At 39.0% G+C, this 24273-nt stretch overlaps 1 protein-coding gene across 1 annotated transcript in view; it reads right to left on the reverse strand.

Moving 5' to 3' along the window:
* Nucleotides 1–2140: 2140 nt before the first annotated feature.
* The window catches only part of LOC128687623 (leucine carboxyl methyltransferase 1), a 42830-nt gene continuing 20697 nt past the window's right edge, over nucleotides 2141–24273 (reverse strand). The window contains exons 4-5 of the mRNA XM_053775176.2: nucleotides 12166–12275; nucleotides 2141–3187 (exon numbers count right to left, since the gene is read on the reverse strand). Of these exons, the coding sequence (XP_053631151.1) occupies nucleotides 2992–3187; nucleotides 12166–12275 (306 nt within the window). The 3' untranslated portion in view covers nucleotides 2141–2991. The remainder of the gene's footprint in view (nucleotides 3188–12165; nucleotides 12276–24273) is intronic.

Below are 24273 nucleotides of genomic sequence, written 5' to 3' on the forward strand. Positions count from 1 at the left end.
ACACTTCGGCCATTTGTCACCCTGCCTCTGTGGGAAACAGTTGACGTGTTAAAAAAAAAATTAATAGCAAAGATGAAATCATTCAAATACTCCAATAATACCAACATGAGCTCAGAAATGGAAGGATGTGGTTTACAAACCTTATGATAATGAACAGATCAGACAGAAATGAGGTGTGGATGGACTGCTTATCAAAAGCTCTGATAGTCTAGGAATATGTTGCTATACAAAAGCTTTCACTAGGCCTCAGGGGCATTAACCCTAGAACACACTCCAGATAGATAGTTGAGGTAACATTAACAAGAGTTGAAACCATTGAAAAATCAAGAATTATTATAAGGCTAGAGAATCAAGATGGGAAAGTGACTAGCAAGGTCTTGCAAGGATTCAAGTTGGGCCCTATAATTGTTCCTAGTGTATTATGATCTGACAACTTGAGTGAACTACATATCCTTGTTTGCAAATGAATAAAAAAATTATGAGAATACAAACTTAAAAGGAAAATTTGGACAAACTTCAGGAATTATATTCACAAAAAGGCACTAAACCTGTATGGAGATTTTGGAATTGAATAAACAGTTACTTAAATTTAACCTAAATAAAATCAGTTATGAACCTGGAAGAAGGAAAAAGTTGTCTGAAGAGTACATCTAAACAAAAAAGTTCATGTATGCAATTAAGAGTCCAAACTTAAGAATAGCCATTACCCCAAACCTATTCCCCGAAGTATACATATAAGAGATTAACAGCAGCAGTACAGATTAAGCCAATACACAGGGTGTCATTCAGGAACTCAAATTTGTTCAAAACACATTTCAATAGTGGCCCATTCTTGAGTATGTAACACTAATAACTCGAGTAAAAAAAAAAAATACGTCCTGACTGGTGCTGAACTGAGGTAAATGAATTACGAAGAAAGAATGAGATAAGTCTTCAGCTACTGGAATGAAGAAAGAGAGGGAATGGTTAAAAATTTCACCAACAAATGAGCCACAGGAATCAGAAAATATTTAAAGATAATAATAATTACGAAGTAGGTAGTAGGTTGGTAGACAGTAACCACCCAAGGGAGGTACTACCGTCCTGTCAAGTGAGTAAAACGGAAGCCTGTAATTGTTTTACTTGATGGTAGGATTGCTGGTGTCCATTTTTCTGTCTTGCTACTTCTACTTTCACTTAGGTCACACTACACATACATGTACAAGCATATATATATACACACCCCTCTGGGTTTTCTAATATTTTCTTACTAGTTCTTGTTCTTGTTGTTTATTTTCTCTTACCTCCATGGGGAAGTGGAACAGAATTCTTCCTCCGTAAGCCATGCGTGTTGTAGGAGGCAACTAAAATGCCGGGAGCAAGGGGCTAGTAACCTCTTCTCCTTTATATATTACTAAATGTAAAAGGAGAAACTTTCGTTTTTCCTTTTGGGCCACCCCGCCTCGGTGGGATACGGCTGGTGTGTTGAAAGAAAGAAAGAATAATTACGAAGTAGGTAGTAGGTTGGTAGACAGTAACCACCCAAGGGAGGTACTACCGTCCTGTCAAGTGAGTGTAAAACGGAAGCCTGTAATTGTTTTACTTGATGGTAGGATTGCTGGTGTCTTTTTTTGTCTCACAAACATGCAGTATTTCAGGTACAGCTTACTACTTCTACTTACATTTAGGTCACACTACACTTGCATGTACAAGCATATATATACACACACACCCCATCTGTGCTTTTGTCTATTTTCTTACTAGTTCTTGTTCTGGTTTATTTCATCTTATCTCCATGGGTGGGTGGAATAGAATTCTTCCATAAGCCATGCGTGTCATAAGAGGCAGCTAAAATGCCGGGAGCCAGGGTCTAGTATCTCCTTCTCCTGTATATATTACTAAATGTAAAAGGAGAAACTTTCGTTTTTCCTTTTGTGCCACCCCGCCTCGGTGGGATGTGGTCGGTGTGTTGAAAGAAAGAATAATTAAGAAGTGTAATGAGCTGTAAATGACATGGAAGCAGATTCCATATATACATTCAAATATGTATAAATACGACTTGGCTATTTCAAGTCAGTCAAATGTTTAGGTGGGACCAAGAGCCAGAGCTCACCCTCTTCAAACCCAAATAGTTAATTAAAAAATATTTATTTTACATATCCATCAACCCACACCTACACAAAATGAGAACACTTTCAAGATTCTCATTACAGTGAGAAAATGCTTATAGACACTTATAATTACATGCAATAAAGTACATAAATTTAATTTTAAATTTAAAAAAGAAATATCAATAAAGATCTCATAAAGGTAAATTTCATATAACAATTTTTTTTAACTTTTATTAAAAAATCAAAAATTTCCTGATGCCACACATACACACATATATACATGTATATGCCACTGAGTATTATTATTAAACAACTTCCTTCAATGCCATAACAATGAAAAACATTCTTAAATTATCATATTAACATCAAATAACTTACATGTCATACCAGGTCTAGCACTGTACGTCTTATCTCAATTGTGGCCAGTGCAATGAGATGAAACTAGTTTTACACACTAACACTGTTCTCCAAGAGGTTATAAGTGGTTACATACTGAATATGTTAACTCTCATTAGGATAACATTTAAAGCATGAGCGATTAACATGTTGTATAACATTTATAATCCATTAATGGCCAAAAATAGACTGAGAAAGATAATTCAAGTAGGAAAATTATAAATACCAACTTTACCAAATATTGTGTATTGGTATATAAACAAAAGTTTAATACTATATGCCATGAGATTTGCTCTTCTCATACAGTAATTAAAAAGTTCCTGTGGCAACCTTAATACTTAATGAATGCAAAATAATTTTACCATTTTAAAGCTGGTGGCATCAGTACAACAGCTACCAAAAACCATCACCAATCACTACAAAATGAGATGTTGATAAGGCAGAGATGAATGAAAAAAAAAATTGTGGTATAATGACCTGTACACGGTAGTGTACTACAAGAGAGCTACAGCTGTACATCAGACCACCTATGATCAGTCCAGGCAGTAGTGATAGCATAGTGGCTGAACAACTGATTAAGGAGCTCCTGCTCATCTAACAGCTCAATCTGTGTTACTCTTGCTATTTCTTCTGGTGGCAATCGAGCCCATATTCCAAGCATATCATAGGAATCTGCTCCAGCCCACCCAGCATCAAGAAATCTGAGGAAAAGTGTACATGTCAAATGTTATTAGAGGCTTAAATATTTTACCAAAATTGTGACATTTGTTTGTTACTGGTATATCATCATAAAAGTTGTGCATACAAAATAGGGATCACCTTAATTAAATAAAAAAATATGGAGGTGCAGGACCAATGACAAAAGCCTGAATTCTATGCAGGAAAGATAAAAATAATCTCGCAGAGTAATTAACTTTGTGATGAGAAGAGGTATGTTATGTGTAAGTATAATAATGAATTAAGGACACTCCACTACAAGACATGTTTAACAATTAATTATATCATAATGGCAGAAAATATGGTTGTTAGAAAATAATGTATACAACATTACTGTTTTAATAAAATTACAAATGAGAGTAAAACTGAGGTATACAAAACATATGTACTATAATGTTTGCAAAGCCACAAGGGGCATTTTTTACTCTATTCAATAAGCTGACTGGTCCTGAAGGGTTTAATATTTTCCATGAATATAATAAATTTATGCAGTAAACAATAACAATTCCATAATTTACAATCTTATTTAGATTATATATTGGTGGATAAAAGGTTGATGGGTAGGCTCCAGGATGTACACGTTTATAAAGGGGTACCTGATATATCGGATCATTATTTAGTTGTAGCTACAGTTAGAGTAAGAGGTAGATGGGACAAGAGGAAAATGGCAACAGTAAGTAAGAGAGGTGAAAGTGTATAAACTAAGGGAGGAGTAAGTTCGGGGCGAGATGTAAGTAACTATTGGCAGAAAGGTGGGCTAGTGCAAGCATGAGTAATGGGGGGGGGGGAGGGTTGAAGAAAGGTGGAATAGTTTTAGAAGTGCAGTATTAGAATGTGGGGCAGAAGTTTATGGTTATAGGAGGGTGGGTGCAGGAGAAAAGAGGAGTGACTGGTGGAATGATGAAGTAAAGGGTGTGATAAGAGAGAAAAAGGTAGCTTATGATAGGTTTTTACAAAGCAGAAGTGTTATAAGAAGAGTAGAGTATATGTAGAGTAAAAGAAAAGTGAGAAGAGAGTGGTGAGAGAGTGCAAAGGGAGAGCAGATGATACAGTGGGAGAGGCACTGTCAAGAAATTTTAATGAAAATAAGAAAAAATTTTGGAGTTAAACAAGTTAAGAAAGCCTAGGGAATAAATGGATTTGTCAGTTAAAAACAGAGTAGAGGAGTTAGTAGATGGGGAGATGGAGGTATTGGGTAGATGGCGGGAATATTTTGAGGAACTTGAATGTCGACGAAGAAAGGGAGGAGGTAATTTCATGCACTGGCCAGGGAAGTATACCTTCTTTTAGTAGAGAGGAAGAGCAGGCTGTGAGTGTGGGGGAGGTACATGAGGCATTATGAAGAATGAAAGGGGGTAAAGCAGCAGGAACTGACAGGATCATGACAGAAATGTTAAAAGCAGAAGGGGGAATATAGTGTTAGAGTGGCTAGTATTTTTGTTTAATAAATGTATGAAAGAGGGGAAGGTACCTGGGATTGGCAGACAGCATGTATAGTTCCTTCATATAAGGGAAGGGGGGGACAAAAGAGATTGTAAAAATTATAGAGGAATTAGTTTACTGAGTATACCAGGAAAAGTGTACGGTAGGGTTATCATTGAAAGAATTAGAGGTAAGACAGAATGTAGGATTGTGGATGAGCAAGGAGGTTTTAGAGTGGGTAGGGGATGTGTACATCAAGTGTTTACATTGAAGCATATATGTGAGCAGTATTTAGATAAAGGTAGGGAAGTTTTCATTGTATTTATAGATTTAGAAAAGGCATATGATAGAGTGGATAGGGGAGCAATGTGGCAGATGTTGCAAGTGTATATGGAATAGGTGGTAAGTTACTAAATGCTGTAAAGAGTTTTTATGAGGATAGTGAGGCTCAGGTTAGGGTGTGTAGAAGAGAGGGAGACTACTTTCCAGTAAAAGTAGGTCTTAGACAGGGATGTGTAATATCAACATGGTTGTTTAATATATTTATAGATGGGGTTGTAAAAGAAGTAAATGCTAGGGTGTTCGGGAGAGGGGTGGGATTAAATTATGGGAAATCAAATACAAAATGGGAATTGACACAGTTACGTTTTGCTGATGATACTGTGCTTATGGGGGATTCTAAAGAAAAATTGCAAAGGTTAGTGGATGAGTTTGGGAGTGTGTGTAAAGGTAGAAAGTTGAAAGTGAACACAGAAAAGAAGGTGATGAGGGTATCAAATGATTTAGATAAAGAAAAATTGGATATCAAAATGAAGAGGAGTATGGAAGAAGTGAATGTTTTCAGATACAGTGGACCCCTGGTTTACGATCACCTCCCAATGCGACCAATTATGTAAGTGTATTTATGTAGTTGCGTTTGTACGTGTATGTTTGGGGGTCTGAAATGGACTAATCTAATTCACAATATTCCTTATGGGAACAAATTCGTTCAGTACTGGCACCTGAACATACTTCTGGAATGAAATAATATCGTAAACCGGGGGTCCACTGTATTTGGGAGTTGACATATCAGTGGATGGATTTATGAAGGATGAGGTTAATCATAGAATTGAAGGGAAAAAGGCGAGTGGTGCGTTGAGGTATATATGAAGACAAAAAAACGTTATCTATAGAGGCAAAGAAGGGAATGTATGAAAGTATAGTGGTATCAACACACTTATATGGGTGTGAAGCTTGGGTTGTAAATGCTGCAGCGAGGACTCAGTTGGAGGCAGTGGAGATGGCCTGTTTAAGGGAAATGTGTGGTGTAAATATTATGCAAAAAAATTTGGAGTGTGGAAATTAGGAGAAGGTGTGGAGTTAATAAATGTATTAGTCAGAGGGCTGAAGAGGGGTTGTTCAGATGGTTTGGTCATTTAGAGAGAATGGATCAAAGTAGAATGACATGGAGAGCGTATAAATCTGTAGGGTAGGGAAGGCGGGGTAGGGGTCGTCCTTGAAAAGGTTGGAGGGAGGGGGTAAAGCAGGTTTTGTGGGCGAGGGGCTTGGACTTCCAGCAAGCGTGCGTAAGTGTGTTAGATAGGAGTGAATGGAGACGAATGGTATTTGGGACCTGACGAGCTGTTGGAGTGTGAGCAGGGTAATATTTAGTGAAGGGATTCAGGGAAACCAGTTATTTTTATATAGCCAGACTTGAGTCCTGGAAATGGGAAGTACAATGCCTGCACTTTAAAGGAGGGGTTTGGGATATTGGCAGTTTGGAGGGATATGTTGTGTATCTTTATAAGTATATGCTTCTAAACTGTTGTATTCCGAGCACCTCTGCAAAAACAGTGATTATGTGTGAGTGCGGTGAAAGTGTTGAATGATGATGAAAGTATTTTCTTTTTGGGGATTTTCTTTCTTTTTGGGTTACCCTGCCTTGGTGGGAGATGGCTGACTTGTTTAAAAAAAAAAAAACAACACTACCCAATTCAATAGAGGTGTTCCACAAGTGTGCAAATGTCAATTCAAATGACCCTCCCAAAATTCAGGAGTCCCACCTTGAAAGTGCAAAGTACTTCCCACCTCCAGAACTCCAGTTCAGCTATCCAGTTTTCCTGAATCCCTTCATAAATGTTACCCTGTTTCAGCCATAAAAACCACCTGTCTTCACTTAGTTCAATCTAATACACTTGCGCAAGCTCATTGGATACTCACGCTCCTAGTACTTAAAACCTCCTTTATCTTCCTCCTCCAACCATTCCTGGGATGACCCCTACTACTACTTTTTACCAAAGATTTATACATCCTCTATCTTATTCTGCTTTAGCCTCTCCAAATGCCCAAACCACTTCCACAACCCCTCCTCAGCTCTGAATTATACCTTTGGTAACCCCACTTTGTCTTCTAATTTCTATGCTCTGAGTTCCATGCACAATATCCACACCACACATTACTCTCAAACATGACATCTACTCTGCTTCCAGCCTCTGCCTTGCTGCAACATTTAAAGACTATGCCTCACATTCATAGTATAAGGCACGAGTGTGATAATTGCTACAGTATATCCTTAGCATTTAAATGTAAACCTTCAGTACAAATACGGTGCTCCATCACTGTTACACAGAAAACATTGTTGTTGCGAGTATGCAAAGTATCAGTATTGGATATCAGAGATAATTGTGATTGGAACTTTGCAAGTAATAAAAGGAAATTTTTAAGTGCTTACTAATTATCCTTTTCTGTAATTACTACAATACAATACCAGGAATGCACTTGGGGTAAGTGTAGTGAACACAGGATAATTTGCATGAGTGTCATTCATTGAGGACACTGTAAATCTTCAAGCAGACATAAACCAAATCTTCCAATGGCCTGCAGAAAATAATATGATGCTCAGTAAGGACAAATTCCAACTAATCCATTCTGGAAAACTTGAGAAATCAAAAGCTAGACAAATCCTAACCACACAGAAAAACAAAAATCTAATGTGAAGGACTTAGTGATAATGTCAGAGGGTCTCACCTTCAAGGACCACAAGTGTCATTATCACGATTAAGGAAAATGATAGGATGGATAATGAGAGCCTTGAAAACAAGGGATGCGAAGCCAATGATGATCCTCTTTAAGTCAAGTGTTATATCTAGGCTCAGATACTGCTGTACACTAATAGCACCTTCCATAGCAAGTGAAATCACAGATCTGGAGAATGTAGAGGATCTTCACTGCACATACAATTTCAGTAAAGCAACTCAATTACTGAGAACGTCTTTAGTCCCTCAACCTGTACTCCCTGGAGCGCTGGCAAGAAAGATGCATCATTTACACCTAGAAAATTCTCGAGGGACTAGTCCCAAATCTACACACAGGTATCACTCTCTATGAAAAGAAACAGACGAGACAGATGGTGCAACATAACCCCAACGAAAAGCAAGGGTGCTGTGAGTACACTGAGAAAAAACACAATAAGTGTCAGGGGCCCAAGGCTGTTCAACAGCATGATATATGTTTGTCCAAAAGGAGTGTAACAATTTGGTAAACATGCCAAAAGCCCCTTTATATGCAGAGTATATTGGGCAAGCTTAAGACAAACTTAAGATTAATAAGGCAATAACAGTAATTCTACATATGGTCATTAGGTGATTTACAGTGAATTCAGATTCAAAGTTTATTCTCTATAAGGATTACAATGCTGAGTTTACAGAATTTGGTTATTGTGTGGTTTACATGTAGTAAAATACTAATTACAGAGGGGGCCACTAGAACACCTAGCATGGCTAGGCATTTCGGGCAGACTTAGATTAATTCTTAACTTTAAAATATTACAAATTATGAGGTAAGTTGGTATTATGGCTAAGTGACTAAATACTAGTTTGTGAGTTTAGCAATGTGAATGCTTTTGTTTTGGCACAATACATAGTTTCAGTATTGGAGTATCACAGGCCAACTTACGACTAGTTAGGATTCATTATTTTAAGATTGAGATTAATATTTCTGTTTATTTCTGAATATTCAACTAGTTCACGCTATATGGCTTTACTAAGTTCGTTAGAGAATAATTACAGTTTTGATATAGTATGTATATAAAAAATACAGTACTACAATTTAGCACAATTTAAAACAATGAAGCTGAAAGGAATCATCAAGCACAATATACAATAATGAAATTGAAACAATTTTAAGTTTGAAGTAAATGATCAAATAGTTGAGCAGTCAAATTTAGTTTTTTTAATTACTTCTGAGTAACTGGTAAGTGGTAAGTAAAGTGTTTGTCTGGTTAATTTTGGGTGACGAGGTGATTTCTAAGTAGGGCCTTAAATTGATTTGCAGGCAGGGACCCTTTAGCCATCATACATAAGGGGGTATTACCAATAAACCCCCATCTGAGGAAATTGGGTAGATACCTTAAGTTAATGCTTGACCAGCCAGGCTTTGGTTCATACATTGGATTGTGTGTGGCTAACAGTAACAGCCTGGTTGATCAGGCCCTGATCTACCATGAGGCCTGGTCAGGGACAGGGGCACTGACCCTCAGAACTCCCTCCAGGCAGACTTAAGTACAGATGGGCCCCGTTTTACAGCGCTTCGCTTTACTGTGTTTTGCTAATACAGTGGAACCTCTACTTGTGAGTTTAATCCATTCCATGACCTTGCTCGCAACTGGATTTGCTCGTTTGCAGAATCAATTTTCCTCATTTAAATTAATTGAAATGCAATTAATCCGTTCCAGTGGAATTCTGTACTTCAATAATTTCGCTAATATCAACTCTACGGCTTATTTATCTATCTCACTTCATCTAATATGACATAATAAACAATATAAATAACATAGAAACCTGATATATACTCTAAAATGAATAAAATATGTCATTCATGTAGTGGTATGGGTGGTGTTGGCGGTGGATGAGAGTTTGTCTGGAGACCGGGCAAAATACTTCATGAATAATTTCGCTAATATCATCTATACTGCTTATTTATCTATCACAGTTCATCTAGTATGACATAACAAACAATATGAATAACAGAAACATGATATATACTCTAGAATGAATAAAATATGTCATTCATTTCATTTTTGGTGTACATTAAGAAGCATCTTTCCATCATACATTGCCCAAGTTTCAATAAGATAGTCCAACAAACAAATGAGATACAATTCCCGAGATCAAGAGCAAGAGTCCCTCATCAGTGTCGAGGAACCTGCCTTGAGGTCTGCTCATTTGTGGAAATTTTGCTTGCGTATGGAAGCAAAAAATCGACCCATCGACTGCTCGTATTTGGAAAAACTCGCACGTGGACACGCTCGCAAATAGAGGTTCCACTGTACATGTACAGTGGACCCTCGGGTAATGGCATTAATCCGTTCCAGAGAGCTTGCCTTTAACCGATTTTGCCGTTAGCCGAATTAATTTTCCCCATAAGAAATAATGGAAATCCAATTAATCCATTTCAGACACCCAAAAGTATTAACAAAAAATATTTTTTTTTAAAGATTAAATATACATAGATATACATACAGAAAACAACGACAAATAAATATAAAGCACTAATAAAATTGATAAATGAACATTTAACATCACACTTACCTTCATTGACTCTTGTTGGTATATGCAAGACAAGGAGGAGGCAAGAGGATGGCGAGTTTATTATACTTCAATATGATGCTAATATCATCTCTACGGCTTATTTTTTTTTTCTTTTTTTTTAACAAGTCGGCCGTCTCCCACCGAAGCAGGGTGACCCAAAAAGAAAGAAAATCCCCAAAAAGAAAATACTTTCATCATCATTCAACACTTTCACCTCACTCACACATAATCACTGTTTTTGTAGAGGTGCTCAGAATACAACAGTTTAGAAGCATATACGTATAAAGATACACAACATATCCCTCCAAACTGCCAATATCCCAAACCCCTCCTTTAAAGTGCAGGCTTTGTACTTCCCATTTCCAGGACTCAAGTCCGGCTATATAAAAAATACAGGTACCATCCAACTTACGACCGAGCTTGGTTCCGACCAACCGGTCATAAGTCGAAATGGACGCAAGTCGAACCTTACTACTGAATATCAACATCGCAATTTTGTAATGACTATTTTATTGTTTTACTTTGGTATTTCATATTTTACTTTACTTTTTATGCTGCTAGTACTGTATTTTATACTTTAAGGTTTAGGATAAACACTGTGTACAACACAAAGTTGTTTATTTCCCAGAAATTTGGCATACAAAACACGGTCGTAAGTCGACTGGTCGTATGTCGAGCAGGTCGTAAGTCGGATGGTAGATGTAACTGGTTTCCCTGAATCCCTTCATTAAATATTACCCTGCTCACACACTATTCACTCCTAAGTAACACGCTCATGCACACTTGCTGGAAGTACAAGCCCCTCACCCACAAAGCCTCCTTTACCCCCTCCCTCCAATCCTTTCAAGGACGACCCCTACTCCGCCTTCCTTTCCCTACAGATTTATACACTCTCCATGTCATTCTACTTTGATCCATTCTCTCTAAATGGCCAAACCACCTCAATGACCCCTCTTCAGCCCTCTGACTAGTACTTTTATTAACTCCACACCTACTACTAATTTCCACACTCCGAATTTTCTGCATAATATTTACACCACACATTGCCCTTAGACAATTCATCTAATATGACATAATAAACAATATTGGAGAGTTACTTTCGTGTCGTTTTCTATCGCTCACTCGCTTGACTTACTACACTGTTAATTCTACACTTTATCGCTGGATGGCACTATAGCCTTTATTGATACCTGCCACTTTAGTATCATACATATCGTAGAATCACTGCAGAAGGCACATTCTCCCCTCTCTCTTCCTCCTCCACTTTGGTACTTTGCTATGAGTTTTTTCTTGAATTCTTTTATGTTTCTTTCCTTCTTTACCACAGGGCTGGCACTAGAAGCTTTCTTTGGGCCCATGGTGGCTTATTTAGGAGTCACAAGCACTAAAAACAATGGAATAATACAAAATATATCGCATGTACACATGGAATCGTCCTCTCTGGCTTGTAAACAATGGCACACTGGCTGTACATAGGCTCAGGCCGCGTGAACACATTCAGGACGAATGTCCTTAACTGAGTTCTTAGGCGTTAGCCAAGACAATATTTTGACGCAAAAATGTGCCGCTATCCGATTTTGGCATTAGCCGATGCCGCTGTTACCTGAGGGTCCACTGTGCTGAGGTTTTCAATTATACCGATTCTTCATTTATTTAGACTTCCTACAATAAATATATTCACAACTCATTATAAGCTAAGGATGAAAATATTTTAGGGCAAGTGTGTGTGTACTGTATATGCATTTTTTAGGCCTAGCTATATTGCTCACTTAATATATGATAAGGGAAACAAGTTATCAGGCTTTTATATGCATTTGAAAAAAGGCTATGTTTCACTTTAGCAATTTTTGCTTTACAGCAGTAGTCCAGAACCTAACCTGCTGTATAAGCTGAGCCCTCCTGCTGTACAGTATTAAATATAAAAAAAGGGAGCACAGTTCAAAAATTATTGTAATGCAAATCCTAACACCTACCTCTTCCTTTGTGTCTCAGTACTCTGACATGCCTCGGCACCAGCCAAGTCACAGCCTCGTAAATGCAAGTTACTCAGCATCACATCTCCAAATCTATCGCCTAAATTAACCTAAAAAAATAAATATTTATTTACAATTTTAAATTATTGGTAGAATGATGAGGTGAACAAGATGGTGAAAAAACATTACTATATGAGAAGTTCCTACAAATTATATTAAAAGTTATATAAAGAACAGAGTATATATTAAAAAAAATAAAAGTGGTGATGGGGCAGAACATGAGTGGTCCTTATCTACAATGATTGGAGAGAGAAATATGGTGTGAAAACCCCGGGAAGCAAATAGCCTATTTGTGAGATTCATTCTGTGTCTGGTTATTAGCAGGAGGATTAAGTCACCACTTCTTGCTCTGAATGATTCATATGGGTTTAGCACTTCACAATAATTTTTTTTTGTAGTGAAAGCAAATGAACTCTGGGTGTTCCACAGCTCGCTTGGCAGCACACTTGGTTCACACAATCAGAGTGTGGTTCAATCCCCAGTACAGGTGGAAAACACTGGGTGTGGTTCCTTACACTTGCTGTCCTTGTTCACCTAGCAGCAAATAGGTGCCTAAGTTGTCTGAAATACTCTGCATAACCAGAGGCTTTCTATATAGTATACCATTGATGTCAGCTAAAAATTGTATCATGTACCTGTAGAAATAAAGATTATTTTATTATTTATTTTATTATCACACTGGCCGATTCCCACCAAGGCAGGGTGGCCCGAAAAAGAAAAACTTTCACCATCATTCACTCCATCACTGTCTTGCCAGAAGGGTGCTTTACACTACAGTTTTTAAACTGCAACATTAACACCCCTCCTTCAGAGTGCAGGCACTGTACTTCCCATCTCCAGGACTCAAGTCCGGCCTGCCGGTTTCCCTGAATCCCTTCATAAATGTTACTTTGCTCACACTCCAACAGCACGTCAAGTATTAAAAACCATTTGTCTCCATTCACTCCTATCAAACACGCTCATGCATGCCTGCTGGAAGTCCAAGCCCCTCGCACACAAAACCTCCTTTACCCCCCTCCCTCCAACCTTTCCTAGGCCGACCCCTACCCCGCCTTCCTTCCACTACAGACTGATACACTCTTGAAGTCATTCTGTTTCGCTCCATTCTCTCTACATGTCCGAACCACCTCAACAACCCTTCCTCAGCCCTCTGGACAACAGTTTTGGTAATCCCGCACCTCCTCCTAACTTCCAAACTACGAATTCTCTGCATTATATTCACACCACACATTGCCCTCAGACATGACATCTCCACTGCCTCCAGCCTTCTCCTCGCTGCAACATTCATCACCCACGCTTCACACCCATATAAGAGCGTTGGTAAAACTATACTCTCATACATTCCCCTCTTTGCCTCCAAGGACAAAGTTCTTTGTCTCCACAGACTCCGAAGTGCACCACTCACTCTTTTTCCCTCATCAATTTTATGATTCACCTCATCTTTCATAGACCCATCCGCTGACACGTCCACTCCCAAATATCTGAATACGTTCACCTCCTCCATACTCTCTCCCTCCAATCTGATATTCAATCTTTCATCACCTAATCTTTTTGTTATCCTCATAACCTTACTCTTTCCTGTATTCACCTTTAATTTTCTTCTTTTGCACACCCTACCAAATTCATCCACCAATCTCTGCAACTTCTCTTCAGAATCTCCCAAGAGCACAGTGTCATCAGCAAAGAGCAGCTGTGACAACTCCCACTTTGTGTGTGATTCTTTATCTTTTAACTCCACGCCTCTTGCCAAGACCCTCGCATTTACTTCTCTTACAACCCCATCTATAAATATATTAAACAACCACGGTGACATCACACATCCTTGTCTAAGGCCTACTTTTACTGGGAAAAAATTTCCCTCTTTCCTACATACTCTAACTTGAGCCTCACTATCCTCGTAAAAACTCTTCACTGCTTTCAGTAACCTACCTCCTACACCATACACTTGCAACATCTGCCACACTGCATCCCTATCCACCCTGTCATACGCCTTTTCCAAATCCATAAATGCCACAAAGACCTCTTTAGCCTTATCTAAATACTGTTCACTTATATGTTTCACTGTAAACACCTGGTCCACACACCCCCTACCTTTCCTAAAGCCTCCTTGTTCATCTGCTATCCTATTCTCCGTCTTACTCTTAATTCTTTCAATTATAACTCTACCATACACTTTACCAGGTACACTCAACAGACTTATCCCCCTATAATTTTTGCACTCTCTTTTATCCCCTTTGCCTTTATACAAAGGAACTATGCATGCTCTCTGCCAATCCCTAGGTACCTTACCCTCTTCCATACATTTATTAAATAATTGCACCAACCACTCCAAAACTATATCCCCACCTGCTTTTAACATTTCTATCTTTATCCCATCAATCCCGGCTGCCTTACCCCCTTTCATTTTACCTACTGCCTCACGAACTTCCCCCACACTCACAACTGGCTCTTCCTCACTCCTACAAGATGTTATTCCTCCTTGCCCTATACACGAAATCACAGCTTCCCTATCTTCATCAACATTTAACAATTCCTCAAAATATTCCCTCCATCTTCCTAATACCTCTAACTCTCCATTTAATAACTCTCCTCTCCTATTTTTAACTGACAAATCCATTTGTTCTCTAGGCTTTCTTAACTTGTTAATCTCACTCCAAAACTTTTTCTTATTTTCAACAAAATTTGTTGATAACATCTCACCCACTCTCTCATTTGCTCTCTTTTTACATTGCTTCACCACTCTCTTAACCTCTCTCTTTTTCTCCATATACTCTTCCCTCCTTGCATCACTTCTACTTTGTAAAAACTTCTCATATGCTAACTTTTTCTCCCTTACTACTCTCTTTACATCATCATTCCACCAATCGCTCCTCTTCCCTCCTGCACCCACTTTCCTGTAACCACAAACTTCTGCTGAACACTCTAACACTACATTTTTAATCCTACCCCATACCTCTTCAACCCCATTGCCTATGCTCTCATTAGCCCATCTATCCTCCAATAGCTGTTTATATCTTACCCTAACTGCCTCCTCTTTTAGTTTATAAACCTTCACCTCTCTCTTCCCTGATGCTTCTATTCTCCTTGTATCCCATCTACCTTTTACTCTCAGTGTAGCTACAACTAGAAAGTGATCTGATATATCTGTGGCCCCTCTATAAACATGTACATCCTGAAGTCTTCTCAACAGTCTTTTATCTACCAATACATAATCCAACAAACTACTGTCATTTCGCCCTACATCATATCTTGTATACTTATTTATCCTCTTTTTCTTAAAATATGTATTACCTATAACTAAACCCCTTTCTATACAAAGTTCAATCAAAGGGCTCCCATTATCATTTACACCTGGCACCCCAAACTTACCTACCACACCCTCTCTAAAAGTTTCTCCTACTTTAGCATTCAGGTCCCCTACCACAATTACTCTCTCACTTGGTTCAAAGGCTCCTATACATTCACTTAACATCTCCCAAAATCTCTCTCTCTCCTCTGCATTCCTCTCTTCTCCAGGTGCATACACGCTTATTATGACCCACTTCTCGCATCCAACCTTTACTTTAATCCACATAATTCTTGAATTTACACATTCATATTCTCTTTTCTCCTTCCATAACTGATCATTTAACATTACTGCTACCCCTTCCTTTGCTCTAACTCTCTCAGATACTCCAGATTTAATCCCATTTATTTCCCCCCACTGAAACTCTCCTACCCCCTTCAGCTTTGTTTCGCTTAGAGCCAGGACATCCAACTTCTTTTCATTCATAACATCAGCAATCATCTGTTTCTTGTCATCCGCACTACATCCACGCACATTTAAGCATCCCAGTTTTATAAAGTTTTTCTTCTTCTCTTTTTTAGTAAATGTATACAGGAGAAGGGGTTACTAGCCCATTGCTCCCGGCATTTTAGTCGCCTCATACGACACGCATGGCTTACGGAGGAAAGATTCTTTTCCACTTCCTCATGGACAATAGAAGAAATAAAAAAGAACAAGAGCTATTTAGAAAAAGGAGAAAAACCTAGATGTATGTATATATATATATGCATGTGCGTGTCTGTGAAGTGTGACCAAAGTGTAAGTAGGAGTAGCAAGATATCCCTGTTATCTAGCGTGTTTATGAGACAGAAAAAGAAACCAGCAATCCTACCATCATGCAAAACAGTTACAGGTTTTTGTTTCACAGTCATCTGGCAGGACGGTAGTACTTCCCTGGGTGGTTGCTGTCTACCAACCTACTACCTACCTACCTACCTACTATCATCATCATGATTGAAAGATGCAATATGTTAAATCTGGAGGTGGCGAATTTGTGCGAGACCGGGAGAAATAGGCCCTGCTAGAAGTCAAGAGGTGAAGCATGTGAACTGATCTGACTAAGACCAAGATGCTGAAACCAGTGAGAGAATCTTTTCATAATGGCTGCTGCACTTGATAAATTAGACACATGTGCAACTCTTGGGTATCTTTATTGAGGAAACGTTTCGCCACACAGTGGCTTCATCAGTCCATACGTAGGAGAAACTTGAAGAACAAGAGGAGAATGAGGTAATCAGTCCCTCAACCTTGAGTCATGTGTTCAGTCCATCAATCTTGAGTAGAATACGGCATATGAGCGGAGAAGCAGCTTATAAACCGTATGGCAAGAGAGGTGTAGCAGTCATAGGTGGTGTCACATTTGTTCAATGTGGAAGTAGGTCGTGCCCAAGAATTAGGCAAGCGAAGAATTCCTAAGTATTAAGATCCCAAGAAGTTGCAGTGTCTGACAGGTTTGTACTGCTGCACTTGTTCAATATACGAGGCATTGCATGGCAGAAAAGAACAAGTGCCACTACAGCCAAAATACGAGTCTGTGAATGAAAGCCCCATTAAGTATGGTAACATGAGCTTCATAGCTCTGATTGCATCCCACACTTGTCTTTTTTTCCACTGTTTGAATTTGGGGCTTAATCTTTTCTGTCATGCAACACCTCATATATACAGTAGATCCCAACTTGTGATGTTCTCTTTTTATAACATTAGTATTCTGGAACCAATTAATGACTTGCAAACATAGATTCACTTATCCAATAAGAAGGATTACTTATTATTTAATTAAGAACATCAGAATAGTAGAGCATAGCATCAAGCCTACTGTTATATGCTGAGGCTCACACTCGCCCACATCCACTTATGTACCTGTCTAATTTGCTTTTAAAACTACACACAGTTCTCACCTCAATGACATTAGTGAATTCTAAAAAAATAATTCTTAGTATTTACAAAATCCATTCATATATTGTTTATTTATATTTGTAAATACATATACAGATCCCTCATATTTGTTTGGTACAGATTAGTCAAGATTCATGTTAGTGTAAATAATCATGTTTGATCCAAGGGCACGGAAAGTAGGTGCAGTTTCTTAGATCAAGAGCACTTCACTAGCATCAAGACAATGTTTGAAAGGTTGACCTTAATACTGCTTCTCTAGGTGCTCTGTGTATATGATAGGTTATCCTGAGAGATGGCAATTCATAAGTGATAGTTACTCCAGCTATGCTGAAACAAAACCTTTGAAGCTCCCATAACTTTGTAATTTTTTCTTAACCCTCTGAGGGTTAGAGCCCATGCTCTCAAACTTGCTCTCAGGGTCAGGAAAAAAAAAAAATTGTTATTTTTTCTTATGAAATGGTAGATAATCTTTCTGAAGATAATATAACAAAAAGTACCAAATTCGATGGAAAACTAGCGAAATTACGCTTTTGTGAATTTTGCTCTGTCGGCTGCTATTTATGCAGTGGTGATTTTGCCCACTTCCAGTCCAATTTTAGGCCAGTTATATTATCCCAGTTGACCAAATTCTCAGCTATTTCATTAGTATGCCTTCCATTCTATCAAACGAGTACAAGAAACCACCCACTGAACTATTTCAACTACCCAATAAAATAAAATATTGGTAATTTGGTAAATTAAAAAAAAATCAAGAAATACTAATTTCAAAATTGGGTCCAGAATAAACAATGCGGACATTCCTGGAACTAAAATAACATTTCCTCTGTTCATTAGTTATGTTCCCAGGCCTCTCCAATATTACCCATGAATTCCATTTAGAATTTTTATTAACAAACCAAAAAAAAATAGAAAATTTACTGTTATGCAGACTAGTGCATTATTGTAATAATTGTATAAATAATAAAAGAGTATTAGATTGTACAGAGGGACACGTATTGGACGAGTGACATCATTTGTGTACTATGGAACATTTATTTTTTATTTGGACATGATACATAGTTGTACAATGAAATATAGTGATTGGGTGTACATGCCCAAAGCCCATTGTATGCAGAGCATTATGGGCAGGCAAAAATCGAACATTTCCACTACTTTGAGCTCAGTTTCACGTTCCTTTCGGTCCTGAAGCCAATCAAAATCATCTCCATTTCTGTAATATATCTTCCATTCCATCAAATGCAACCAAGAAACTGAGAATGCAACAATAAAAACCACATTAAAAGACACTGCAATGTTAATGTTTTAAACTAGAACCCCCCAGTACCAACAATACCACCAGTCCGATAACATTCTTCTTTGCAAATATACAGGGTCTAAAGCCAGCAACAAACAACAAAATACCTTTCATCCGTGGACTGCTTGCAGAGGCAAAGGCAATGTTCGTGGCTTTCACTGAGACCCACATAAAGGATCACTTGAACAATGAAATATGGATCCCAGGTTACAACCTATACACCATACCCTATACAGATGTGACAGAGTGAACAGGCAAAAGCGGGGGGTTGGCCTGTACATTGCAGAGTCACTTGTTTGCACAGAACTGCTTAATGCCTCAAATGATGTAGTGGAAGTTTTAGCAGTAAAGGTCGAGAACCAAAACCTAGTCATTGTGGTAGTCTACAAGCCTCCGGATGCAACATCCCAGCAATTCCAGGAACAGCTGTTAAAAATTGACCACTGTCTGGAAAATCTTCCAGCTCCTGCACCCAACATCTTGCTCCTGGGGGATTTCAACTTAAGGCACCTAAAATGGAGGAATATAGCAAATAATATTGTTGCAGTAATAACACCAGGAGGCAGCTCTGATGAAAACTCACACTCACACGAGCTTTTAACCCTTTGAGGGTTTTCGCCGTACTAGTACGTCTTACGCGTAGGGGTTTTTGACGTACTAGTACTCATAAATTCTAGCGGCCTCAAATCTAGTGGGAGAAAGCTGGTAGGCCTTCATATGAAAGAATGGGTCTATGTGGTCAGTGTGCACAGTCTAAAAAAAATCCTGCAGCACACAGTGCATAATGAGAAAAAAAAAACTTTGATCATTTTTTTTTAATAAATCAGCGACTTTGCAGTGTATTTTCGTATGGTATTTATTGTTGTATTCTAGTTTTCTTGGTCTTATTTTATAGAATGGAAGACATATTACAGAAATTGAGATGATTTTGACTGGTTTTACAAAGAAAGGTGCCTTGAAATTGAGCTCAAAGTAGCAGAAATGTTCGATTTTTACCAAACTTCAAAAGTAAACAAATCGTGCCAAGCGTGCAATACACGTCAACTGGTGAGTCTAATATTCTTTCACAAGTGCACCAATAATATTTATACTATTTTTTACACTAATGCAGTAGTCTGCATAACAGTAAATCTTATATTTTTTTGTGAAAATAAAAATTCAAAGTGGAAAGCAAAAGAATATAAGAGGGGCCTTGAGACATGACTAATGACTAGAGGAAATGTCATTTTAGTGCCAGGAATGTCTGTCTTGTTTATTCTGGACCCTATTCGGAAATTGGCATCTTTTGAAATTTGTGTGAAATTGGCAAAATTGCTAAATTCTGACCACTGTACTGGATAGTTGAATTTCATAAATGAGTGGTTTCTTGCACCCATTCGATAGAAAAAATGGAGTTCTAGCGAAATATTCATGTTTTTTGTCGACTAGTACAGTGAAATTGGCCGAAAATGGGGCTCAAAGTGGGCAAAATCGCCGATGCGTAAACATCGCCGAGACCGCTAACTTTGCGAGAGCATAATTCCGTAAGTTTTCTATCAAATTTCAAACTTTTGGTGTCTTTATGATCGGGAAAAGATTCTCTATCTTTTCATAAGAGAAAATAATTTTTTTTTTTTTTAAATTTGGCCGACCCTGAGAACGAGTTTCGGAGAGGGCCTGTCGACCCTCAAAGGGTTAAATCTCTGCACAAAATTCAATTTGAACCAGCAAATAATAGAGCCTACTAGACTGGAGAATACACTAGACCTCATCTTCACTAACAATGATGATCTGATAAGAAATGTCACCATATCAAAAACAATATACTCAGATCACAACATAATTGAGGTTCAGACATGTATGCGTGGAGCCCCAGACCGACATACTGAGACTAGTCACGAGGGAGCATTCACCAAATTCAACTTCAATAACAAAAACATAAAGTGGGACCAAGTAAACCAAGTCCTAACTGATATAAGCTGGGAAGATATACTAAGCAACACAGACCCCAACTTATGCCTAGAACAGATTAACTTGGTGGCACTCGATGTATGCACAAAGTTTATTCCTCTAAGAAAAAGGAGGAGTAGATGTAAAATAGAAAGAGACAGGCGCTCCCTTTACAGGCGACGGAAAAGAATAACAGAGCGGCTAAAAGAGGTCAATATATCTGAAATGCATAGGGAGACACTGGTCAGAGAAATAGCAAGCATCGAACTTAAGCTAAAGGAATCCTTTAGGAGTCAGGAATCGCGGGAAGAACTAAAAGCCATAAATGAAATCGAAAGAAGCCAAAGTATTTCTTCTCCTATGCCAAATCAAAGTCGAGAACAACGTCCAGTATTGGACCCCTACTTAAACAAGATGGGTCCTACACAGATGACAGCAAGGAAATGAGTGAGCTACTCAAGTCCCAATATGACTCAGTTTTTAGCAAGCCGCTAACCAGACTGAGAGTCGAAGATCAAAATGAATTTTTTATGAGAGAGCCACAAAATTTGATTAACACAAGCCTATCCTATGTTATCCTGACGCCAAACGACTTTGAACAGGCGATAAATGACATGCCCATGCACTCTGCCCCAGGGCCAGACTCATGGAACTCCGTGTTCATCATGAACTGCAAGAAGCCCCTATCACGAGCCTTTTCCATCCTATGGAGAGGGAGCATGGACACGGGGGTCATCCCACAGTTACTAAAAACAACAGACATAGCCCCACTCCACAAAGGGGGCAGTAAAGCAACAGCAAAGAACTACAGACCAATAGCACTAACATCCCATATCATAAAAATCTTTGAAAGGGTCCTAAGAAGCAAGATCACCACCCATCTAGAAACCCATCAGTTACACAACCCAGGGCAACATGGGTTTAGAACAGGTCGCTCCTGTCTGTCTCAACTATTGGATCACTACGACAAGGTCCTAAATGCACTAGAAGACAAAAAGAATGCAGATGTAATATATACAGACTTTGCAAAAGCCTTCGACAAGTGTGACCATGGCGTAATAGCGCACAAAATGCGTGCTAAAGGAATAACAGGAAAAGTCGGTCGATGGATCTATAATTTCCTCACTAACAGAACACAGAGAGTAGTCGTCAACAGAGTAAAGTCCGAGGCAGCTACGGTGAAAAGCTCTGTTCCACAAGGCACAGTACTTGCTCCCATCTTGTTCCTCATCCTCATATCCGACATAGACAAGGATGTCAGCCACAGCACCGTGTCTTCCTTTGCAGATGACACCCGAATCTGCATGACAGTGTCTTCCATTGCAGACATTGCAAGGCTGCAGGCGGACATCAACCAAATCTTTCAGTGTGCTGCAGAAAACAATATGAAGTTCAACGATGAGAAATTTCAATTACTCAGATATGGTAAACACGAGGAAATTAAATCTTCATCAGAGTAGAAAACAAATTCTGGCCACAAAATAGAGCGAAACACCAACGTCAAAGACCTGGGAGTGATCATGTCAGAGGATCTCACCTTCAAGGACCATAACATTGTATCAAACGCATCTGCTAGAAAAATGACAGGATGGATAATGAGAACCTTCAAAACTAGGGAGGCCAAGCCCATGATGACACTCTTCAGGTCACTTGTTCTATCTAGGCTGGAATATTGCTGCACACTAACAGCACCTTTCAAGGCAGGTGAAATTGCTGACCTAGAAAATGTACAGAGAACCTTCACGGCGTGCATAACGGAGATAAAACACCTCAATTACTGGGAGTGCTTAAGGTTCCTAAACCTGTATTCCCTGGAAAGCAGGAGGGAGAGATACATGATTATATACACCTGGAAAATCCTAGAGGGACTAGTACCGAACTTGCACACGAAAATCACTCACTACGAAAGCAAAAGACTTGGCAGACGATGCACCATCCCCCCAATGAAAAGCAGGGGTGTCACTAGCACGTTAAGAGACCATACAATAAGTGTCAGGGGCCCGAGACTGTTTAACTGCCTCCCAGCATACATAAGGGGGATTACCAACCGACCCCTGGCAGTCTTCAAGCTGGCACTGGACAAGCACCTAAAGTCGGTTCCTGACCAGCCGGGCTGTGGCTCGTACGTTGGTTTGCGTGCAGCCAGCAGCAACAGCCTGGTTGATCAGGCTCTGATCCACCAGGAGGCGTGGTCACAGACCGGGCTGCGGGGGCGTTAACCCCCGGAACTCTCACCAGGTAAACTCCAGGTAAACAGTTGTAGTTTCTTCCGAAATGTACTGCTTGCTGCAGGATTTTTTTTTTATTTAGTGCACAATTACTTCATAAATCCATTCTCTCATCTCTAGGCCCAGATTTACTCCTCACAGTTTGAGTGAGCTGAGCTCATGACACTGAACTAGACTGACCCTGGCTTCAAAGTCATAGTACTATGGGACCGACACAAAGGGTTAAGACTGAATAATAAATATTTTTTTTCATGGTTAGGCTTTTACCAAGTGCATCCCAACGATAATACTTGTTAACACACTCCGAATGACAATGTACAAATGAAAAAAAATCTGTTTTTTGCCATTAAAAAATAGTGGAAAATAAATTAACCCCAAAATATTAGTTTAAAAAATCATAAAACAAACTAAATAGGCACTCACATTTCACACAATCATAAATTACATTTTGAATATATCATGACTGAAATCTGCTTTTCAAGATTATGTTTCATGGGGAAGTGACTGCTTGATCGTGCTGGAAAATTTTATAAATGGTAGTTTAAATGTAGGTAGTAGGTTGGTCGACAGCAACTGCCCATGGAGGTACTACCATCTGTAATTGTTTTACATGATGGTAGGATTGCTGGTGTCTTTTCTGTCTCATAAATAAACAAGATTTCAGGTACGTCTTGTTACCTCTACTTAAACTTAGTTCACACTACACTTGTGTTTTTTTTTTTTCCCCAACAAGTCGGCCGTCTCCCACCGAGGCAGGGTGACCCAAAAAGAAAGAAAATCCCCCTTACCCCTTTCTTCCAACCTTTTCGAGGACGACCCCTACCCCGCCTTCCTTCTCCTACAAATTTAAATGCTCTCCATGTCATTCTACTTTGATCCATTCTCTCTAAATGACCAAACCACCTCAATAACCCCTCTTCAGCCCTCTGACTAATACTTTTATTTACCCCACACCTTCTCCTAATTTCCACACTCCAAATTCTCTGAATAATATTTACACCACACACTGCCCTTAGACAGGACATCACTGCCTCCAAAAGCCTCCTTGCTGCAGCATTTACAACCCAAGCTTCACACCCATGTAAGAGTGTTGGTACCACTACACTTTCATACATTCCCTTCTTTGCCTCCAGAGATAATTTTTTTTTATCTCCACATATACAGTGGAACCTCAAAAATTGAACGTATCACATATCGAACGTTTCGAAAATAGGACCATTTTTTCGGACAAACCGTGTCCCTATTATCGAACGTGCCCCTATTTTCGGACCGCTGGGTACGGGACCTGTCTGCCGCCTGCTCTGTCCACGTCCCTGTGCAGGCGCCGTGAGCAGTCTAGCTTTGTTTATGCTTGAGTGAACACTAACCTGCGCTCT

Source organism: Cherax quadricarinatus, chromosome 11, assembly GCF_038502225.1.
Source record: "Cherax quadricarinatus isolate ZL_2023a chromosome 11, ASM3850222v1, whole genome shotgun sequence".
Lineage (NCBI taxonomy): Eukaryota > Metazoa > Arthropoda > Malacostraca > Decapoda > Parastacidae > Cherax > Cherax quadricarinatus.